General features: G+C 37.2%; 1 protein-coding gene across 2 annotated transcripts in view; it reads right to left on the bottom strand.

The window, feature by feature from the left end:
* The window catches only part of Kcnb2 (potassium voltage-gated channel subfamily B member 2), a 408,319-nt gene that overhangs the window by 379,292 nt on the left and 7,077 nt on the right, over nt 1–21,950 (bottom strand). For both annotated transcript variants that reach the window (XM_058584406.1, XM_046460526.2), the window contains exon 2: nt 257–931. In XM_058584406.1, coding sequence (XP_058440389.1) covers nt 257–835 — 579 coding nt within the window. In that variant the 5' untranslated portion in view covers nt 836–931. The remainder of the gene's footprint in view (nt 1–256; nt 932–21,950) is intronic.

Genomic DNA, 21,950 nt, shown 5'->3' on the forward strand with positions numbered 1-21,950 from the left:
CATACTCTTGTTACCTAGACCAGTTCCTATAGACAGTGATATTTATAAAAGAGCAGCAACATTTTATGGCATCACACAAGAAGAATGACACCATCTGACTAAATGATATTTTAGAAAAGATTCTTCACTGTCTGGATAGGCACAATTTGCTCTATCTTACCAAAGCAGTGAAGAAAAAAAAAAAACTATGCTCTCTTGAAGGAAGGTACCACTTTTCCTGACCATTCACAGGCACTCAACATCCAGATTTTCATACCTTTGCAGCCACTGATGAGTTGGGCTTCTCCAGCAAGTCCCAAAGTTTCTTCCTTTTCTCAGGACAGCAGGTATTATCAAATTCTTCTCCCTCTCGCTCGCGCATGGTTTCTGCCTCTCGCCTCAGTTCTTCGTTCATCTGTTCCTTCTTTTGATGATACCTGGCTTGGCAGCAGGACTCCAAGTAGATCTCGTCGATCCCCCAATAATCAAGCTCTTGGCCAAAGGAGAGCGCGCACATTTCTTCCATCATGTGCAACTTCCCTGTCCGGTAGAAATTTAAAATAGAGGTGAAAGCTCCAGGATGTCGATCAAAGAAATATTCGTTCTCATTCAGGTTATAGTCATCGCACACCTCCAGGAGGCTCTCGTGCGTATTGCAGTCACGGAGCTTCCCCAAACGCGTCCTGGGCAGCCTGTCCAACGTCCTCCACAGGACTTCGTGGTTGAGGCCCCCCACGTTGATCTTCACTCTCCTCGAGCACGTTTTGCTCCGGATAATGTCCACAGGTTCTGGAGGAAGAGAAAGTGTAGACCTTGAAGTCTTCCTGTTTAAGCCAGGGGGTGCCTTTTCTGCCATGTTGAACTGGACAGAGCCACAGAGCCAGCAGAGTCCTTAAAAGTACAAGGTCAGCGGAAGCAACATCCCTTGGGGGCAGGCATGTTCCACCAACAGCTGGAAGAGAGCAACAACCATTTGGTTACTTGCATTTTTCTTCAGGTTCTTTCTATTCTGTGGGATCATTCTGTTGCTACACCCAGGAGGGATATTATTGATTACTGCATATTTTCGGGAGATGTAAATCTTTGCTTTAGGATATAGTAAAGGGAAAAATAACACCATGCACTGCACAGAAGAGGCTGTGTGTATGAGGTTGTATATACCTGTATGTTGACAACTACTAAAAAGTATTACCAGAGGGGCCTCTTTCTCAAGCTGTAAACTAAAATATGCATGTGTTGATGGGGTCTTCCTAGATAAGCCACAGACAGAGTGAAACCTACGGTGCCTTCCACCTGCCCAGCCAGTTCCTGTTTGTTTTGCATCTTTTATGGCCCATCCCTATATCCAGTCACTCAAGCTCAAGCTCCACCTCAGACAAATCTTGATCCATCCAATTAGCACCAGGTCTTATCTATTTTGTCTTCTAAACAATTAACAATTCCTTTTTATTTATTTTTTTATACTGGGGATTGAACCCGGGGGTACTTTACCACTGAGCTACATCATCTTCAGTGTTTTTTAAAATTTTGTTTGAGACAGGGTCTCACTAAGTTGCTTGGGATCTTGCTATGTTGCTGAGGCTAACCTAGAACTTGTGATCCTCCTACCTCAGCCTCCTGAGCCACAGGGATTACAGGAGTGCACCACTGAGCCAGGCTCCTAAACAATTCTTAAGTCCTCCACCATTTTCCTCTGTATCTCTTGCTCACATCTCTATAACAGCCTCTTAACTTAGATCCCAAACTCTTATTCTGTCCACCTAAAAACCATTCTTCTCACAGCTACTAGAAAGATCTACTAAGGTAGATATCTGACCTTGCCACTCATGCTTTTGAAACCCTGCAAAGACTCACCATCACTTGAAGTATAAAGTCCCAAGAGCACTTTAAAGTCTAGTTAGTCCAACGAGGTCTGATCTACCTCTCATCTCTCCCTCTTCACTACACAGTACTCCCCTTATCCACAGGGAATGCACTGGCCATCAGTGGGGGATCTACTGATGCCTGAAATCGGGGATATCAAACCTTGTATATACCATGTTCTTTCCAATACATATATAACTACAATTAATTTTAATTTGTAAATGATCCAATAAGAAATTAACAAAAATAATAAAATATAAAAATCATAATAATATGGTATAATAAAAACTATTTAAAATTTATGAATCATTTATTTCTGGAACTTTCCATTTGATATTTTTGGACCTCATTTAACCACAAGTAACTAATACTGCAGAACGTAAAACTGTGGAAGGGACTTGTGTACTCTAACAGCTCCATACTGCACACACCATTGTTTCAAGCTCCTAACCTGGAAGGGCCTCCACCTTTCCCATTGACTAACTGCTGCTTGCTCTTCAGACAGCAAGACTTTCCCCAGAAAGTCTTCAAAGATGTACTCCCACCTACCCATCCGCTGGAATCATGAAACTCTCTGTGAACGTCTCTTCTGTTTCACTGCAACACTACAGTAACATCTTTCCCAGAGTACCCTGGGAGCTCTTGAGAACAAAGGCCATCTTCTCTATCAACGAGCACAGTGCTTATACATTGTAGGGTTTCATACCGTTAAGCAATGAAGCAATTCATTATTTCTGTAAGACAGCTGGCCAAAGTATTGCATATGGTCAGAAAATGCATAAATGGAGTTATTAGTATCATGTGCCTAAAATGCATCTATGTTTATATGTGATATGTGTACAGTGTAGGTCAGAATGGGTATGTGTGTGTTTTGTCTTCTTTGCTTCACACTTCTTTCTCCCATGTGCTTATTTTTTTAAAACATTACTGCCTTGTATTCCCTCTTGTTGATATCTTATTCTGATCGGCAGCAACAAGAATCTTCACAGTTATCTTCCCCTGAAATGGTTTTGCAGAAAATTATGACGCTTCAAGCAATTCATCCAAAACATCACCTTTAATGCAAAACACCATGTTTCACAAGGCAATGGCTTATACCAATGGGAAGAATTTTTAGATTTAAGAGATTCTTATAATTAGCACTCTTTTATAATGCACACCAATTTTTGCATGTCTCTGGTTTCTGCATCATGTAAGTTAAATTTATTTCTCCATCTGGAGGGCAAGTATCCTCTCAAATGAATATATTAGGTAGATGAAAATATGAAGATGCAAATATGAGAAGTATTTTACATAGGGCCAGTAAATATATTTGAATTGAGAGTTTTTTCAACTACATAGTTACAGGAATATTTTAAACATATGTACACACACTTTCCTCTCAGATTAAAAAAAATGCCTATTTTTACAAAAATAAAGAGGCACTATAATGACTGGGTAACTTACACTATCTGAGCTTCCATTTCCTAATCTACAATCTGCTTCATAAGTAGTATTATGACAATTAAATGAGTTTCTACAAAGTGCTCACTACAGGGAGGTATATCTAAACAGAGTATTATTCATATTTCTCCCTGAAGCTTAGTTTCTAACCACTGAAAGAAAATGAAGAATAAAAAATATATTTAGATCAATTAAATAAATTTTAGCTTCTAATTACTTTTCCTTTTGCATATATTCTGTCTTTCCCAATAGATTATATATATCTACAAGGCCTGGAATTATGGGTCCACAAATAATGGGTACCTCCTAGCATGCACCTTGGTGTCTTTGGATACTCTTTGGATATCATGTCCAAATTTTGCATTCAAGTGACTGACCATGAACTAAAAATATTTTTAAAATTGAGCAGCGATAGCAAGATCAGGCAAAAATAACTGAAAATACTAGCGATGCGACAATTCAAGTAGAGAATCTTTATTAAGTCCAGTCTTTATTAAACATCTTTGCTGTAGGCGTATTGACATCTCAACAATCCATATAGATTATGTGACTGGTCCAAATGAATAATAAGCAGTTAGTCTAGTCCATTTTGAATTTGGATATGAATGAACATAAAATTAATTTACTATTCTGGGAATGTTGTGTTTTATGCTAGTAATAAGAAGATAAAGTTTTTGAACTGATGATAACATTACATGTGAGATTTTACAAAAAGAGAGCTAACTCCATCATGAGACATGTATCTCATGTTCATGGTCAAGGGTACAGTGTGACTTGCTATCTTAAAAAGTCATCACTAAAAGCAAATAGTATGTCAGAGTCACTGGTAGGTCCCCATTTGTCTTAAATAATTTCATGCCTATGATGTAGAATGAATTTTCCTTTTTGTAGGGCATATGTCTCAAGTAAAGAGAGGTCATAAGACTTAAATTTCTAAATATCTTCTTTACTGATTGAGAACTTTCTATTATGAGAAATCCAGTGCTGATTACAAATCCCACAATGAAAGACAGACTGAAATTCAATGCCCTTTCTTCAAAGCAGGGATAGAGAAACTCAGGGAAAGAGAATGTCCCGTTGATTTGATTTCTTAAGGCTTAAAGATGACCTGCTCTGATTATTTGTTAGTGTGGTTAAAGCTTTTTTTTATTCTGCCTTGGCAGAATGTTCTGCATGTTACCTGATAAAGAGTGTAGGCTAAAGGTATAAGTTCTTGAGCAGCTGAAGAGCTGAGAATACTCTTCAGAGAATTAATGGAGCTTAAAGAATCAGCCATATTTCAAGTAAACTGCAGAGCATAAGCTCTGGTCAGCAGCACCTTTGAAACTCACTGAGCCTGTTTGCCCGCTTGTCCTTCTCCCTTCTCGCTCTTCCTGTGTAGTTTCCCCTCTACCTTCCTCTGTCCCTATTACCCCGCACTTTCTTCCATTCCATTCCCTCTCTTCTTATCCTGTTCCCTAGATCTTTCCATCTTCATACAGTCAGTCTTTTTTTTTTGGTGGGGGGAGGGTACCAAGGGCACTCAGCCACTGAGCTACATCCCTAGCCCTATTTTGTATTTTATTTGGAGACAAGGTCTCACTGAATTGCTCAGAACCTCCCTGCCTCACCTTTGCTGAGGCTGGCTTTGAACTCACATTCCTGTCTCAGCCTCTAGATCCGCTGGTGTTACAGATGTGCACCACCACGCCCAGCTCTCACACAGTCTTAACCAACCACAAAACCATATTATGTGTTTTCAAACTCGTAGATATGTTATGAAGTTCTCTCTACATCCTGTCTTAATATAGAAGCCTCCTGAGCTCAAAAAATCATGTCTTTTTCTAAACCAAGCTCTTACTCCCAGCTCCCTCCCATGCTGGGTGGATCCAGGGCTGGGCAAATGGTAAGCACATGCTCTGCCACTGAGCTATACCCCAGCCCCCCGACTTTACTTTCTGGGTTCCACTCTGCTGCCCAGGCCTCCTTTCTTGAGTATGGGATAGCAGGTGCTAAACACTGTGCCCAACTCACGTTACTTTTTATAGAAGGTTGTATGAAGCTCAGGACACCTGGGTTCAGTTGAGTGGACCTTTGCATCCTCCTCACCTTTCTAGCTGGACTTTAGCTTCCATGGTATTTCCATGCCTGTATTTCATTGACTTCCAATGATACTTGGTTAATTTTTCCTACCTGTGATTCTGTGACTTTTCCACATTAGCCCCTCCAATAACCATCCTTAACTTTATTTATTTACTTACTTATGGATTTATTTTACTTATATACCAAGGATTGAACCCAGGGGCACTTAACCACTGGGCCACATCCCCAGCCCTTTTAAAATATTTTATTTAGAGGCAGGATCTCACTACGCTGCTGAGGCTGGCTTTGAACTCTCAATCCTCCTGCCTCAGCCTCCCAAGCCTCTGGGATTACAGGCATGTGTCACCACACCCAACTTCCTTAATTTTAGATAGAAATAAACTTATACTACTTTACACTCCATGATAACATTTTTTCATGTCTAGTTTCTTAAGAAAAGGTAGTTTTCATATTTCATTTCAAGAGCCCTTTAATATTTACCATGGGCCCTTGAATATTTCTTTATGAACAGATTACCTTCAGAACACCGTACAAGTTTCATTTTTATTATTTTAAATATTTGTATCTACTTTAACTTTTCACTTTTAATCTATGTTCTTTTTTGCTATATTGATTTTACTTCCAACAATCAATCTGTCGGATCCCTCTGGGTTAGGTATTGTGGCCTACCACTCCGGAGTGTTTGCAAAATTTATGTTTTTAATTTTAGTAATGAAAATGGATACAATGCTACATTTTTCCTCACATATAATTTTATAAGCAAAATTATGTCTATCATAATAATTTTACCCCATAAGAATTAATCATGTAATTCAATTTAGTATATAAGTATACTATAAAATGTAATAATTCAGTGCTTAAACTGTATAGACATTATGCAACCATGTAGAATTTATACACGTAAATGGTCAGTTACAACCCAAAGCCATGTATTTATATCGAGGGAGAAATCTCAGTGAATATTTTCTTTTGGCAATTGGTGGATTTAGTTCACCTCACTGGATCAATTGAAAGTCAAGCCTGTTACAAATCAGTTGACCAGTGCACTGGTACTAAACATCCCTTCATTAGTCTGTTAGAGGAAAAAAAGCGAGTTTTTAAACAGTAAACAACAACAAACATTTGAGTTTTGCACAGCTGCACCCTGCTCCTACCAGCAGTGTGGAATTATGTTGCCACCCGTTCAGGACCAAACCTGACAAAACACGACTTTCTGATCATGGCATCATAATTACAGCTTGAGGCTCCAGGTTTGGGGGTGGGGTGGGGTTTATACTGTAGTCTCAAAAATACTAGCATTATGTCATACTCTTGACACTTGCTTAGTGTAGCCAGGCAGGGTAAGTCACATGTGCAATCCTGTGAAAATAAAAAGCACAATTTTTCTAAAGGTCTAAGTGTTTAACATTTTCAGTTTGGTGTTGCTATTCCACACTGTACAGGCATTTGCAAACAAACAGCTCTGAGACCTTTAAGTGGATATCACTCCATGTATGGCTCTGACTGCATTTTCTTAAATTTTCATGTATGATATTAAGTAGTAAATTTCTGAAGCAACTATTTCTGTTTCAGAGAGCCACAAAGATTATTTGCAGGAGATAGGCATCATAACTGTTGGATAGAAATGTAATCAATCTATTTTTAAATGTCATGACTTGCTGAGATTTTAAAAAGCACCTTCAAAGTTTAGTAATGAAAAACCAATAAAATTATAACACGTGGATAAATGAATCAAACCTATCGTGTAGACACACTATTTTAAAGGCAGGTCCTGAAAACTTTCAGCTATCTAAGAAACTGAACAACCAGGATTGCTTTAGAATTTAGAAATATTAATGAATTCCATACCATCTAATGTTGCATGCTATTTGTCAAGTTCTAGTAACAACTGAAATGCTGCCCTTGTCCTCGGAAAAGTAAAAGGTAGAATTTCTTTTCTGTAATCAAAGACTGCTAATGTCAATATGATCATCAATTTTAGCACAAGTATTTACTCTTCAGTTAAAAAAAAATTCAGAACTTGTATCCTTGATATAACGGTGCTTTTTTTAGATCCACTCAAATGAAATCCTAAAAGCTTTGCTTTCAGTGGTCAAAAGAAGCACAGTGTTGCAGTAAGAAGGGGAAAAGACAGGTAATAAGTAGGATATGTAATCTGAGCATCTTTCAATATCATAGATTTCTCCAAATTTAGAAATAGACTCTTTTATTTAGATAACCTTTCATCAGAATACAGAATTAAAGAATTAAACCATTTAAATATATATATATATATATATATATATATATGCACTAAAATTAGGGAAAATACAGATTTGCCTTTAGAAAAATGACCTTTCATAAGAATAACTCACAAGAATCCTTTTCCACTCTGGAAAATATAATTCTGAGTTATAAGGCATCTTGGACGTTTTATAAACTACCAAGCTATAGTTGTGGTTGGAAATTTTCAGTCTGCTTCAAAATACAAGAAAAAAAATACCCTCAATTTTTATACAAGCACGCAGCCATTCAGCTAGTGGATTTTCTATTGTGACAGTAAAAGTGCCCTTTTCACTGGGGCCCAAGATGTGTTCTTTCAAATGTCTTTTTGGCAAAAGTCTTTCCAGAGTCACAATGGAGTGAAGGCGATAAATAAAGATGAAAGGTGATGAGAAAAATACAGAAGGCAACCAAGAGAGGAACTCTTAGTCCTACTGAAAGGAATGGTGAACAATGGGCCACCCTGTAATATCTTGGATAAAAACCACAAGCTTCAGTTGCTACCTGATATTCTATGTGGATGACACAATTTGCTATTTGGGTGACTGGCTTAAATTTCATAATTCATTTGGATGTTTGGCATAGCACATATTTAACCTCTAAGAACCAAATTAAGAAATGTTCATGAAATGTGGAGAGGCTTTGAATGTTTTATTAGGTTCCTCCTAATAATATTAATTTTTGGATCGTGTAATGATCAGTCTGGAATGCACAGGAATGATTCTTGTACAGAGATGTTTGTAAATTGGTTTCTGTTAATAATAAAAATACACTTCCAGGGCTTGAGAGTGTAGCTTAGTGGTAGAAAGCTTGCATCATGTGTACAAGGCCCTGGGTTTGATCTCCAGCATTCCCCAAATAAAAGTAAAATACACTTAAAATCTTGTCCTGATTGCTTCACAATTCAACACATGTTAGGTAACATGGCTCTTGTAAAAGCTCAAATACTATTAGTCTCTTTGACTTAACCATTACACCATGCTTTATGTACCTCCATGTTTTGATATTAGAACTACAAAACATGGCAGAAAGCAGTTTGGATTAGATCTGGTTCAATCTCCTCATTTATACCTTTTAGCACTGATGTCCAGTGAGGTCACATGACTTAGCTAACCTCATTCAGCAGTTACTAAGCTTGAACTAGAGTCCAGATCTATAGATGTCTAGACAAGTTTCTTTCCATTCAAATCTTAACTCGTTATTCTTTTCTATTCAGCTTGTAGTTGAAGTTTAAAAGAGCTTTTCTTTCTTGTTCTGTCCCCATATCAAAATATGAATTCAGCAGCTCCGGAGACTGAGGTAGGAGGATTGAGTTCAAAGCCAGCCTCAGCAACTTGATGAAGCCATAAGCTGAGAACTCAGTGAGACCCTGTGTCTAAATAAAATACAAAAAAAAAGAAAATAGAAATTGGGGAGGGGTAGAGCTGGGGATGTGGCTCAGTAATTGCATGCCCCTGGATTCAATCCCCAGTACAAATATATATATATATTTGGAGAGAGAGAGAGAGAGAGAGAGAGAGAGAGAGAGAGAGAGAGAGAGAGAGAGAGATTGATTCTCAAATCATGCCAAGCTGAGTCTTCTCCTAAATATTGTTCATTTCAGTAAAGCGTAATGGTTACAGTCAGAAAACTTGACTGTTCTCTTATAAAGAGACATGAACTTCACAGAATCTGTCCTTACTTCTGTTCCCCCAGAACTAGTTTTTCTGATAACCATCTCCTTCCTCTCTCAACTCTCTAGTGGATTCTGTACCCTGCAGGGCCAGACACCAGCAGGTTAGGGGGTAGGGTCACTTCTTTTTTATTTTTTATTGGTGCATTCTAATTATATATAATTGTGGGGTTCATTATGTAGGGCTCTCTCTCTTGTAAAAGATGCATCCATGGCTTGTTGATTCTCAGGTTAAAGACACAATACAATACAAAGTCTGCAGCATCTGAGCTCTACTTATCTCTGTGCTTCTATCAGGTACCTTGCTGCCTCTCAGTCTCTCTAGCTTCTAGAATCTTCTTTGATTTCTTTAACCATGTCATTCTTCCTCTGCTGTGCAGAGTTTGCACATCTTTTCTTTCCCATCTTCATCTTCATATATCAACCCAAAGATCATGTCTTAGCTTGCTCTTGGCCTCCCTGGCTATACAATAATCCTCTTATTTTAAGAATTTCTAGAACCTGGTACCTTTTGCCTTTTACTTGTCACAGCATCAAATTTTGTATTTTCTGGCATGAGTACTTTATTTGGTTAATCCACTAAGTCTCAAGTTTTCAATTCTATATAGGACAATAAGATATTATGGGTAAATATGCAAACTTCTCCAAATTCCTTGAGGACAGAGATCATGTCTAATCTTATTCATCACTGTATCCCAAATAAAATACAATAAATATTAGCTGAATGGAAAACTTAATGATCAGATTTATATATTATATTCATTTATTTAAAAAACATTTTTTTTCTTTCATTCCATCTACCTCCTATTACCTACATTCCCCAAATCCAATGACTTCCACATATGAAACTCTCTTTTCCACATTCTCCATATGATAAACTGTTTCTTTTACTCAAGGTCAAGATGAAATACCTTCTCCAGGGAGAATTAATCTCCCTTGACCTCATGAGTTAGCAGTTTGTTTTATAGGTTATCTGCTTTTCTTACATCATTACTATCAGTTACAATCCTTTCTTATTCATCCATTCAACAAATATTTATGAGGCCCTACTCGGCTTAAGGCATAGTCTCTGATATCATGGAACTTACATTCTTGTGGAGGTAAACAGACATTCTCTACTCTTATAAAATATGTAACCAATGGCCTACCATGAGATAAAAGCTACAATGGAGAGGAAGGTGCCACATGAGCTTCTAACTAGAAACATCATCCTGACTGTTACATAAAAGGACAAACATCTCTTACCACATTTGCATCTTTGGTACCTTGCTAGCATGACACATGATGTGAGCGCTTAACAAATGCAAGAGACTGAATGAGTGAGTGATAATGAACTTGGAAGAATGGGTATCCTGTGTGTGTGTGTGTCTTGTTTTGTTGTTTTAGTCAGATATTTTGGTTAACAATAATAGTTTATTATGGTTGCTTCCAATTTGTTTAAAAATTCAGCTGAACTTTATTTGTCAACTTGAATAAGGCCTATGTTCTAAATAAGAGCTAGATTTTTCTGGAAGTAGGTAGAGAATAAATAACAGCACTGCCTGATAATTCCAGCTGGGCCCAAATGACCACTGTTCACATATACATAGAAGAAACTCCAGCCTTGTGGGAGGTTGACAAAATGGTCCCCAAGGTTCCTCCTATCCCAAGAGTCGATGGTTCTAAGGTTTCCTTTTAAATACTAGTCATCTACATCGGCCACCGGACAGAGGAGCTATGGGGAAAAGTTCACTTTGGTCAATTTCTTAAGTTTGTAATTTTATAAAAGTGAAATTTCTACTTCTCGAACCCCATTCACCACTCCTAGGAAAGTTATTCTTTCCAGACAAGCCAATATAATAAATTTTGCATCAATAAAGGAGTAAGGAAATGTAAAAAAAAAAAAAGAAAAGAAAAAAGAAAAAAAGAAAGAAAAGGTGAAAAGTACTGAGTCGTCTGATTTTTTTTTAAAGGTAACTTTTTACTCTTCAATAATGATCTCTTCTTTTTCCAGATAATATAATATATTGCCATGTGAAGATTCAAAGGAATATGCTATGGTCTGCATGTTTATGTCCCCTCAAAATAAATATGCTGAAATCTTACGACATATTAAGAGAGGAGACCTAATAGGAGGTGATTAGGTCATGAGAGCCAAGCCTTCATGCATTAATGGAATTAATGTCATAATAAAAGAGGCTCTAGAAACCTGCTTTTCTGCTTCCATTACATGAAGATGCAGTGAGAAAGAAGAGGCTATCAAAGAGGAATTGGCCCTCATCAGATACCAGATCTGCAGACTCCTTGATTTCGGACTTCCCAGCCTCCAGATCTGTGAATAATAAATTTCTGTTGCTTATAAATATCCCCATCTGCAGGATTCTGTTATGGCACTCCCCAAGCACTTAGACATCCTATCTTCAGAATCAAAGCATACCACTGCCAAAATCCACTCAGCAATGAGTATTGCTACATCTTTAGGTACCTTTTCTGTCTTTCTCTCTGATTGAAAGAATATATCTGAATAATATATTCAGAAGGATGTGTTCTAGATTCTCGTTTAAAAAACCTGTTTGTAACAAATCAGTAGTATTAAAGGAATTAATGTAAAAAGCAGAAATGGTCACAAGTGTCTGCTAGATCATTTTCCTGATCATCATTAGGTAGAAGGGGAAGAGGTTCCCTCAACTGTAGACAACACCATCTCCACATCCCTTGTCAATAATGTTTTCCATCCATTCTTGTCATCAGTGAGGATCATTAAGCAGAATTTTTTAAGCATCCATCTGTGTGTGGCACTGTGTAAATATTCCTTCCCATTGCCCCTGTCCCGTCTCTTAACCTACCATGTGTCTCTGTTGTGCAAAAAGCTAGGGATCTACAACAATCATAAATAAATGGTACGACTGTAAGGCAGATGGATGAGATGACCTACTAGCATCTATGAATCTTGGGATGTTAAATTTACTGCCAATAATATAATTTAGCACAATTTGATAAGATAATATCAGAGCATTTCATGAGGAAAATGCACTCATAGATTTCCATCAACAGTTTCTAAAATAAAAATGTGAAAATTAGGGACCACAGATGGACTGACTGAAGCCCTGAGTTCATGTGATTTGTACCAGATGATACAGTCTTGAAATAAATAATTTGAAAACCAGTGTGGAAAAAATCATTAAAAATAAGATTGCAACATTATAATAGGGAATGTTACTTTGGAACAAGGGAGGAAATCTTCAGAAATACAGGATAGCTCAGGTGTGTGAAAGGTAGTATCATGGTGATGGGTGGTGAAACTATGGATTTTCTTTAACTTTTTTCAGTTCTTTAATGTCATTATATTATTTTCACTGTTTTTTTTCTTCAAGGAAAGATCTGATTGTTCTAGATTTAGATATGATGATATTTAAAGCACTCTTTTTCACCTTTGCAAGCCTCATTTAGTTAGGATTACAATGCAAGAACATGTCAGAATAAAATAAAATGCTATAATGGGATTCAGATTTGCAATTTGGATTTTATTTCAGCTTAAGATCAAAATGTCCATAAGGAGGATTTACATTTCCTAGAAGGTAGGGATATTCTTGGAGTTCTATCTGAAAGAGAGCCAAAATTGTGATTTCATTTTCTTTGTGAACTTTGTTAATAATTATCAATGTCATCATCCATCAAATATTGAGTGATTATTTTATGTAGCCACTGAGCTTATTCTATTTAGTTCTGATAAGGAAATTATCATTATTTCTCAACCCATGCTGGAGTTGAGAAATAATTTAGGATCTTCTATTTACAGATAAACTGAGGCTCAGAAAGGAAAGTTTCTTGCCCCAAATGATACAAGAAGTGAGTGTTGATGCCAGGATTCCAACCCAGCAATATCTTAATCCAAAGCCCACATTCCTAGCTTGGATGGCAGGATTCTAGATGCCTCAGAATGAAAAAAAAAATGGAAATATAGGATCAGAATGAAAAAAAATGGAAATATATTGAGCAATCCTCCTAGAATGATAGATAAGGAAGAAGAGAACCCCAAATAATTCCCTACTATCACGTCCATACCTTGGCCTAGCTGGCATGAATGAAATCTGTTACATGTCATATTTTTTATGGTTAAGAGATGATAAGATTGTCAACTGTTTTTGCAGCTCTACATTTTAAAAACCATACATGATTTTTGGTATGTGATTTTCAGAAGTAATGCTCTTAGTCCCAATATTTAAGATTTATGATCATGATAGACTCTCAATATATTTTTTAAAATGTTAAAATATTCATAGCATTTGGAAGGAGTCCACTCTAACTGGACAAACATCAGCAGATTTAAAGATTTTTCCCAGGTTCTATTCGGCATTAGAGCTGGTAGCCAAAGCTCCTGTACCCAAGTTCTCTCCACTAAATCTTGCTACCTCAGAGCACCAAAAAATAAATATAAAATTGAAATAATGACTGAGAAACAATGTGAAGCAAGAGATGCACATACTTGAAGCTTTCTACTTGAATTAAGCATGTTGCTGCAAAGAAAGAGAAACTAATAGAAAAATTCTAGCAAATGATGTAAGTATTTTAATTTATGAATAGAATCTTCACTTATGGGCTCCCTTAGTCATTGTTGAGAATTTTAAGGTCATATTAATTTGTTAATTCACTCAACAAACATTTATTAAACAGCTACTACCTATCAAGCACTGTATTCCAAATGTCACAAACAAGAAAATGACTCCCTAGATTTTTTTCAAATGACAAAAACCCTTAGTATAATGTTCTCCTTCAGCTGCATATATATGATTGCAATCTATGTTTATTATGCTGGAAACCAAGTATTTTGCTGGGCATGAATCAAACCAGAAGCCAAATTTAGGAAGCAGCTTTTTAATAGTGTCTAAGCTTTCTATGTGCACTCTTTCTATAAAGCCTAATGAAAATGCTCTCCTTAGATTTAGAAAAAGCCAGGATTCCAAATTTAAAGTGACATTTATCTCAAAGGAAATTAATATTTAATGATAGTCTGATTAATAATCATGATTTTATGAACTCGAGACGTTTAGCAAAAAGCCCCTGGACACATTTGTTCTGAGCTATGCAGACTAAAGAAAAAAAGGAGTCAAGACAGACTCTCTCTCTTTTTAAATGTTACTTTACTATCACATTTCAGAATTTTCTAAACCTCATATTCTTATTCCAAGATTGCTTCCTTGGAAAGTCTTTTATGTATGAGAGGTAGGGCAAAGACTTCAAGAATGAGATTCCTGAGAAAACTTGGAATGGAACCACTATTTGACCCATCTATCCCACTCCTCGGTCTATAACCAAAGGACTTAAACTCAGCATACAATAGTGACATAGCCACACCAATGTTATAGCAGCTGAATTCACAATAGCTAAACTGTGGAACCAACCTACATGCCCTTCAATAGATGAATGGATAAAGAAACTTTGGTATATATACACAATGGAATATTATTCAGCATTAAAAGAGAATAAAATTATGGCATTTGCAGGTAAATGGATGGTGTTGGAGAATATCATGCTAAGTGAAGTAAGCCAATTCCTTAAAACTAAAGGCCAAATGTTTTCTCTGATTAGCAGATGCTGATCCATGATGGGGTAGCATGGGAAGAATGGAGGAACTTTGGATTGGGCAGAGGAGAGGATGGGGAAGGGTTATGGGGGTAGGAAACATGGTGGAATGAGATGGACATCATTACCCTAGGTATATGTATGATTGCATGAATGGTGCATATCTACATTGTGTACAACCAGAGAATTGAAATGTTGTGTTCCATTTGTGTATGATGAATTGAAATGCATTCTGCTGTCATGCACAACTAAGTAGAACAAATAATAATGATAATAATAATAATAATAATAATAATAATAAAAGAGTCAGAAAAATAGATACTTTCAAAGAATCAAAAGCTACTATAATATTTTCTAGGTGATACAATAGGGAAAAATTCTGGTCGATGCTGTAAGTGACATTCTTTACATAATTAATATTCAAACCATCATCTCTAATATATCCCCAAAACACATTAACTGACAATCAAGAACTACCATCATTTTGGGATTATGTGTGTGTGTGTGTATAATGGTCTAATTTTTTTAAATTTGTTTTATCCATTTACTTATTTTTGTTCTATTTTTTGTTACTGAACGGAACTGATAAAACAGCTTTTGTAAATAAGCACAAAGGAAAAGAAAAGGAACTGGATAAAGAACACAGAGGTACGTTTGTGTCATTTTAAAAGTTAGAAAGGAAAGGAGGAAGGAGGAGACAGAGAAGAGGAGAGGGAGCACAAGAAAAGTCCTTTTGGGTACAAAGTAGACACAAGAAAACACTTAAGGTCATATTACATACACACAAAGATAACTCTCTGCGCTTGTGTAATAGTTTACATTTTGTACAGGTCACATAAAGAAAGAAATGCCATCAATAAAAAAAAAAACAACTTCTGGCTGGGGCTGGGGCTCAGAAGTGGGGTGCTTGCCTAGCAAGTGTGAGGCACTGGGTTCGATCCTCAGCATCACTTAAAAATAAATAAATAAGAAAAAGGTATTTTGTCCATCTAAAATAGTTTTAAAAAGAGAACCACTTCTATGAATAGAAACAAGAGACAATGCATCTAAACCCCTTCAGTAGGATGGACCTGGGAGATACCATCAGAGGCCAAGCAGGCACCAGATTGCTGACATGTTTACAGACGGTAAATCAGAGGCCAATATGCATTGTAAATGGCTATTTCTAGCATTTAAAGCATACTGCTTTGAAACCTAGGGCTTCCTAAATTAGTTCATGCTAATAATAGTCTAGACCTGCACTATCTAGTATAGTAGCCACTAGCCACATGTGGTCATTTAAATTTAAATTGATTTTAAATAAATATAAAATTTAATTTCTCAATGTCACAAGTCACATTTCAAGTATTCAAGAGCTCATGTGGCTAGTGGCTACTGTACCGGAAAGCACAGATATAGAACGCTTCCATCATCTCGGCAAGTTCCAGTTGAAGCCTTCCTGTGGAGTTAGGAGGCTGGGTTCTGTTCTTAAATAAGAAATAAGTTCTGTTCTTAATAAGGATGAGAGAAAAATTCTTATTGGAAGAACTGTGTTTTGTCTTATCTGTATTCCTATCCACCAGCCACCTCCATGACACCAGTGATAGACCCTGGGCCTTCAATTACAGATGCCAGCACCTCCCGAATTCTCAGAACATCTGATCCTTGTCGAGAGGAATGTAAAGAGGACATGAATATAAATAGTGCAGGATCATGGCTTGGTGGTTCATCAGACCAAAAAGCTAAAGAGCGAGGGAGGGAGGGAGGGAGAGAAAGAGGGATGGAGGAAGGGGGAATAGGAGGGAGGGAGCGAAATCATTTAAGGACATTAGGCACATGAATGACATGATCCGATTTAAAAGTAAAGTGCCAAAGTAATTAAAAGGCCAAGAAAAGAAGCTAAGAATCTCATTATGGAGCTTCAGTAGTCCAGTCAACGGGGGTGGTTAGTTTGGTGATGGCGTAAGAAATGGTCCTGTCCATCATACCCAAAACCCTTCATTATTAAGTGAACATCACCTTGTTTTCCTGAGAATGGAACTATACACTGGGTAGACCCCTGCTAGCTACCTAAGAGAGACCTCTAACCTCTGCATCCTCACAAACCATAGCATTCTGAGCTTATGGGGCCAAACCACTTTAATCCTGCCTGTCTGAATGTCCAAACAGTGCCCGCTCCATACATCCTGTCCCATATTCAGCCAGACATTCCCTGGTACTCCTAAGGTCTAATTTGCTGACTGTGTGGACTGTCGTTGGTCATCTGCTCCGTTCTTTCCAGATGTCATGTTCCCCTATCCGGCTAATCTCCTTTTAGGACTGGCTTATCCTATTAGAAATAGGAGGAGAAAATATAAAAAGAACCAAATAGTTCAAGTCCTAGAATCTGCAAAAAAAATTAAAAAATAAATAAAGCAGGTGACCAGAAACGGAGCAAAAACTTATCTTCTGGGAAATAATGGCCCCATAATGTCTCAAGTCCCCCAATTTAGCATACCACAGACTACCTCCAGTTCCTTGCCTTGCCTTTCAAAACAGCTCATAATTCAAAGACTCATCAATGTTTCAGATCTAGGGGAGACTATGCAATTAGCATAGAAGGGACCTGGAGGACCATGTTTTCTTTCAGATAGAATGTAAGCCCTGTGAGGATAAGGACTAAGCTTGCTTAACCCGTGGCCCAGAGAGTGCTTTAAATCTTAAAAGTGCCTAATAAATATTTGCCAAGCGACTGTCTTTAAAAAGCTGGCTATAATTTCAAACCAGTTAGACTATGAGAAGTGACAAGAATCGCTTCTCTGTTTTGGAAAAAAAACATAATGGACTATTTGGCTACTGCAGGCAAATGCCCTTGTGGAAGTCAGAGACAAACAAGAGTTAAACTGTTTTGCATAATGAACTATCTTTGACTTTTGGAGACATCCACTGGCTCCTTGAGAAAGGACACCTTGAAAATTTTGTGGAGATGGGAGGAAGTGTTTTCTGGATCCCAGTGAGAAAAGAGCACGTGGGAAAACCCTTGTGGTGAGAAATGGTAAATACATTCTAGGAGCAATGACATCTAACATTTAATTTGAATTTGTTCCTTGTCTGAACTATAATTACCAGCCTTTATCCCGAAGCACTCAGCCAGAGTCTGTTATATACAAGAGCCTCATAATAGTGTTACTTCAGAGAATCAAGGAGGATATGTCCCAGAGGGAGATGCCCCAGAGGTCTGGGCAGAGAGCCAACAAGAAGACAGGAGTGAGGAGGGGGAGACACCATCCACAGCTTTGGTCAACCAGTGCGGGGACTTAATTCGTGACCCCTTTCCCCCTAATATATCTAAAGGAAGATGACTACAGCAAGGATGGCTAATTGCCTATCTGAATTTATGTTCCACCTTCATTAAAGAGAACTGTTGTCCAAAGTTCCTGCTGAGCCAGGGATTTCATTCCCCAGCCCACTTCCAACTAGGTGGGACTGTTAGTCCTCATCAGTGGCATATAAGCAGAAGTGATGTCCTATCTGAGACAAATGTCTCAAAAGTAAAGATGCCTCTTCTGTGCTTTCTTCACTTGATTACTCTGTGGGTGAGAAATGTACTTTTTAAATGTCCTATTGCTAACGTTCTGGTGTTAGTTGTACTTGCTAGCATTATCCTAACTTATTCTGAAATTGATACCTTGAATGGAGGTATCTAAATATGTGGCATTGGTCAGTAGCAAGGAAACAGATATAGAAGTTTAGAGATATGGCACCTTAGTTATGTCCTAGAAAAAAAAACTGCATTAACTGAGAGGCAGATCTGAGTTCTAGAAGAAATAGAAGACTCTGAATATTAATGTGTGAGGGTTGCTCCTCATTACCTATAGCAAAACATTACAAAATAATTGATGACCTTAGGAACAAATTGATCATTTGAGAATAGATACAAGGGGAAATAGCCAAAGTCTAGAAATATATAACCTTACAAAGCTGAAATAGCTTATTGCTTCAAGGAATATAAAGATGTGGAATAATGTAGAAAAAAAGGTTTTTTGCAACCAATGACCATTATAGCTTCCCAGTTAGACAGACAGCCTTTCCACAATTCTTGATTAATGAAATTATCTAACTACCCAAGCCTATTTTTCATATGACCCCAGAGTAATCACTTGAGATATGAGTAGTTGAAACATGAGCAAAGGAATGAACAGGGTCAAGAAGTATGAATAGGATAGAACTTTCCTTGTCATTAGTAGTGTAACTAACAAAAAGCAAATAGATAAGTAACCTATGAAGATTTTGAGGGAACTGTATTGTCAAGAAAATTAAGAGCTAAACCTAAGACCAAAGAAAACATAATGACTATAAAAAAAACTCTAGTCATCCATACTTGGACCAAGAAAAAGCAGGCAGAGAAGGTAATGTATATTCCAGGAAGAGCACACGTCCCAATACCTATCTGTGGATATGGCCATTGGAGTAATGGACAATGAAGAGCCTCCTAGAGAGTGGCCAGGGCTTGAGAACAATGAACAAGTTTCTTCCAAGACAGTAAAACCAGGGATGGAAAAAGGAGTTCCCACCTCTGTCAGGGTTTGGAGTTTTTTTTTACAATATCTACTAGGATTTCTTCCATGTTCTACATCAATAATTGTTCATTTTTCCTTTTTCCAACTGATAATTTTGAATGCAATTAATATCTGATCCATCAACTTATATAAACTGCCTTTTAGCCCAGTGGTTCCTGGACAATGAGGGACCCTATCCAGACAATGTGGGGGTAGGGGATTAAATATTTCTGCACTTTGAGATGGATGCAGTGATGAGGTGGGATTCATGTTCTCATCTGAGATGGAGGATTTTCTACATGTGGCCAGAAAAGTCTATAGGGTAGAAATAGGTATTCAACAAAAATTGTACTTTTCCTTTCATAATATACAAAATATACTGAGAGTGGCTGCCCAGCCAGGGGCTGCATGTTCCAGACTTCTTTGTGTATAGATGGAATGGGAATGGAAGTGAGGAGTGCCAACTGTTGAGTTACCTTCTCTAATTCATTCTCTTCCACAACTGTCTGCTAGATGCAGAAAACTCCAAGTTCTAGTCCAAGTTCTAGAAAGAGTCTGAGTCCCCAAATCACTGCACTTAACACATAGACTTTGATGTAAATGAAAAAAAAAAATAAACATCTACTTTAGATTTTTTTTGTAGTTGTAGATGAATAGCATGCCTTTATTTTTTAAATTTTTATGTAATGCTAAGGCTCAAACCCAGTGCCTCACTCATACTAGGCAAGAGCTCTGCCACTGAGCTACAACCCCAGCCCAACATCTACTTTTTTAACTACTGAATCAGGGAACTCTATCACAGAAGACCAAGTTACCTTGAATTAAAAAAAAAAAAGTGAGGCGAATACTTCCTATTATGGCCTGTGGCTCTTGTTAAGAGCTGGAACACTGAAAGACACTTAGACTACAAGTGTTGGCCATGCAGAATCCAAATCCACTTCCCCTTCTTCATTATCCCTGTTTAGAGTAAGCTGTGGACCTTATCCTATCTGTATTTCACAACAGACCCCTAAATATTCTCCAAGGTATCCATCATTTCTCCTTTTATACTCCACCCTCTCATGCTGGTTCAGATTGGCTCTAAAAATAAATTATGTCACTTTTTAAAAAATTGCAAGTTGACTCTGGACTGTCTGTCCAACAGAATAAAGTCCAAATGACTCAGGAAGGAACACAACAACTTTTCCATCTAATCCTCAATCTTCTTCTTCAGCCTCATCTCCCATCATTTTCCTACAACTGCAATGCTGAGCCCCAATCACCAGCCCAGACCTTTTTATGACATTGGTTTGCAAATGCTGTTCCCTCTGCCTAGAATGGGCTCCATCTGCCTCCTTTTCTGCATGGAGAATGCTTACTCATCTCTTAAAAACGAGCTTAGATGTCACTTCATCTGTGAAGTCTTGTCTGACACTCCTACGTAGAGAATGAAACTCTGACAGTTATGATCAGATCATCTCTATCAGTCAGCCTTATACATTGTGCCTACTATTAGGATGTCACCAATGTTTAGCGATCTATATAGTTTGATTTTATTGCTGTTTATATTGTTTGTTATTTAGTCAGCCACCAAACTTGCCTTTTTACTAAAAACTTCAGGGAGTACTGCTTTTTTTCAAATCAGCCAGTCATGCATTAGGATTGGATTGGCCTCTTTCAATGAGAGAAATATAGCCATAATCCCATAATCAGTGCTGCTGAATGGGATTAATACAGTCTGCTCTGAATGAGTTTTCTAAGGTTGTGATGTATTTGGAGGGCAAGGTCCAGGAATGCAGGAAATCCTGCCATGTTTGTGGAAATCCTGTGTGCTCTATAACATCAGACATCCACCTTAAATCCTAACCCTATTGTACAAAACATATTTTATACAGGAATTTTTTTAGGAACTTCACCAAGATTTGTTCACCATTTTGGAAAGTATAATGATACTCTGTGTTAACTGATTCATTACTATAGCACACCCACATCTGTTTGCAATTGTAACTGTTACACTCAATGGAATATATTTCACTCTTACTTAAAAATACCAAATATACAAAGTATCACACATACTGAATAGAACATTATTTTCTTATCCAAACTTATTTTTTAATCTTATTGTTTCCCAAATTATCTTCTTATCAGAACTTATATATTTTCAGGAGCAAGCATTTATTTTACTACGTCCTCTAGTGTAGTTATACCTAAGTTTATGTGTATTGACATGCCTATTATCTTCTCTTTTTTTTTTCCAGCCAAATATACCATTATTTTTTAAGTTCTATATGCTTCCAATAACATTGCCTTAAAAAGTTACTTAACATGAATAAGTGCTGAAGGACTTTAAAGTAAGGGCATGATGCTAAGTGATATAAAGTAGTCACAGAGGAACAAATACTACATGATTTCACTATTGGAAGTATTTAAAATATTTAACATAGAAGCAAAGAACAGAATAGTGGTTGCCATGGGCTGGGGGTTGGAGGGAAATGAGGAATTGCTAATTAATGGATATAAAATTACAGTAATACAAGATGGATAAGTTCTAGAGATTTGCTATACAACATTATCCCTATAAACAACAATAC

This window comes from Marmota monax, unplaced genomic scaffold (assembly GCF_021218885.2).
Source record: "Marmota monax isolate L192 unplaced genomic scaffold, Marmota_monax_Labrador192_F-V1.1 WCK01_AAM20220418_F8-fsc00063, whole genome shotgun sequence".
In the NCBI taxonomy this organism is placed as follows: Eukaryota; Metazoa; Chordata; class Mammalia; order Rodentia; family Sciuridae; genus Marmota; species Marmota monax.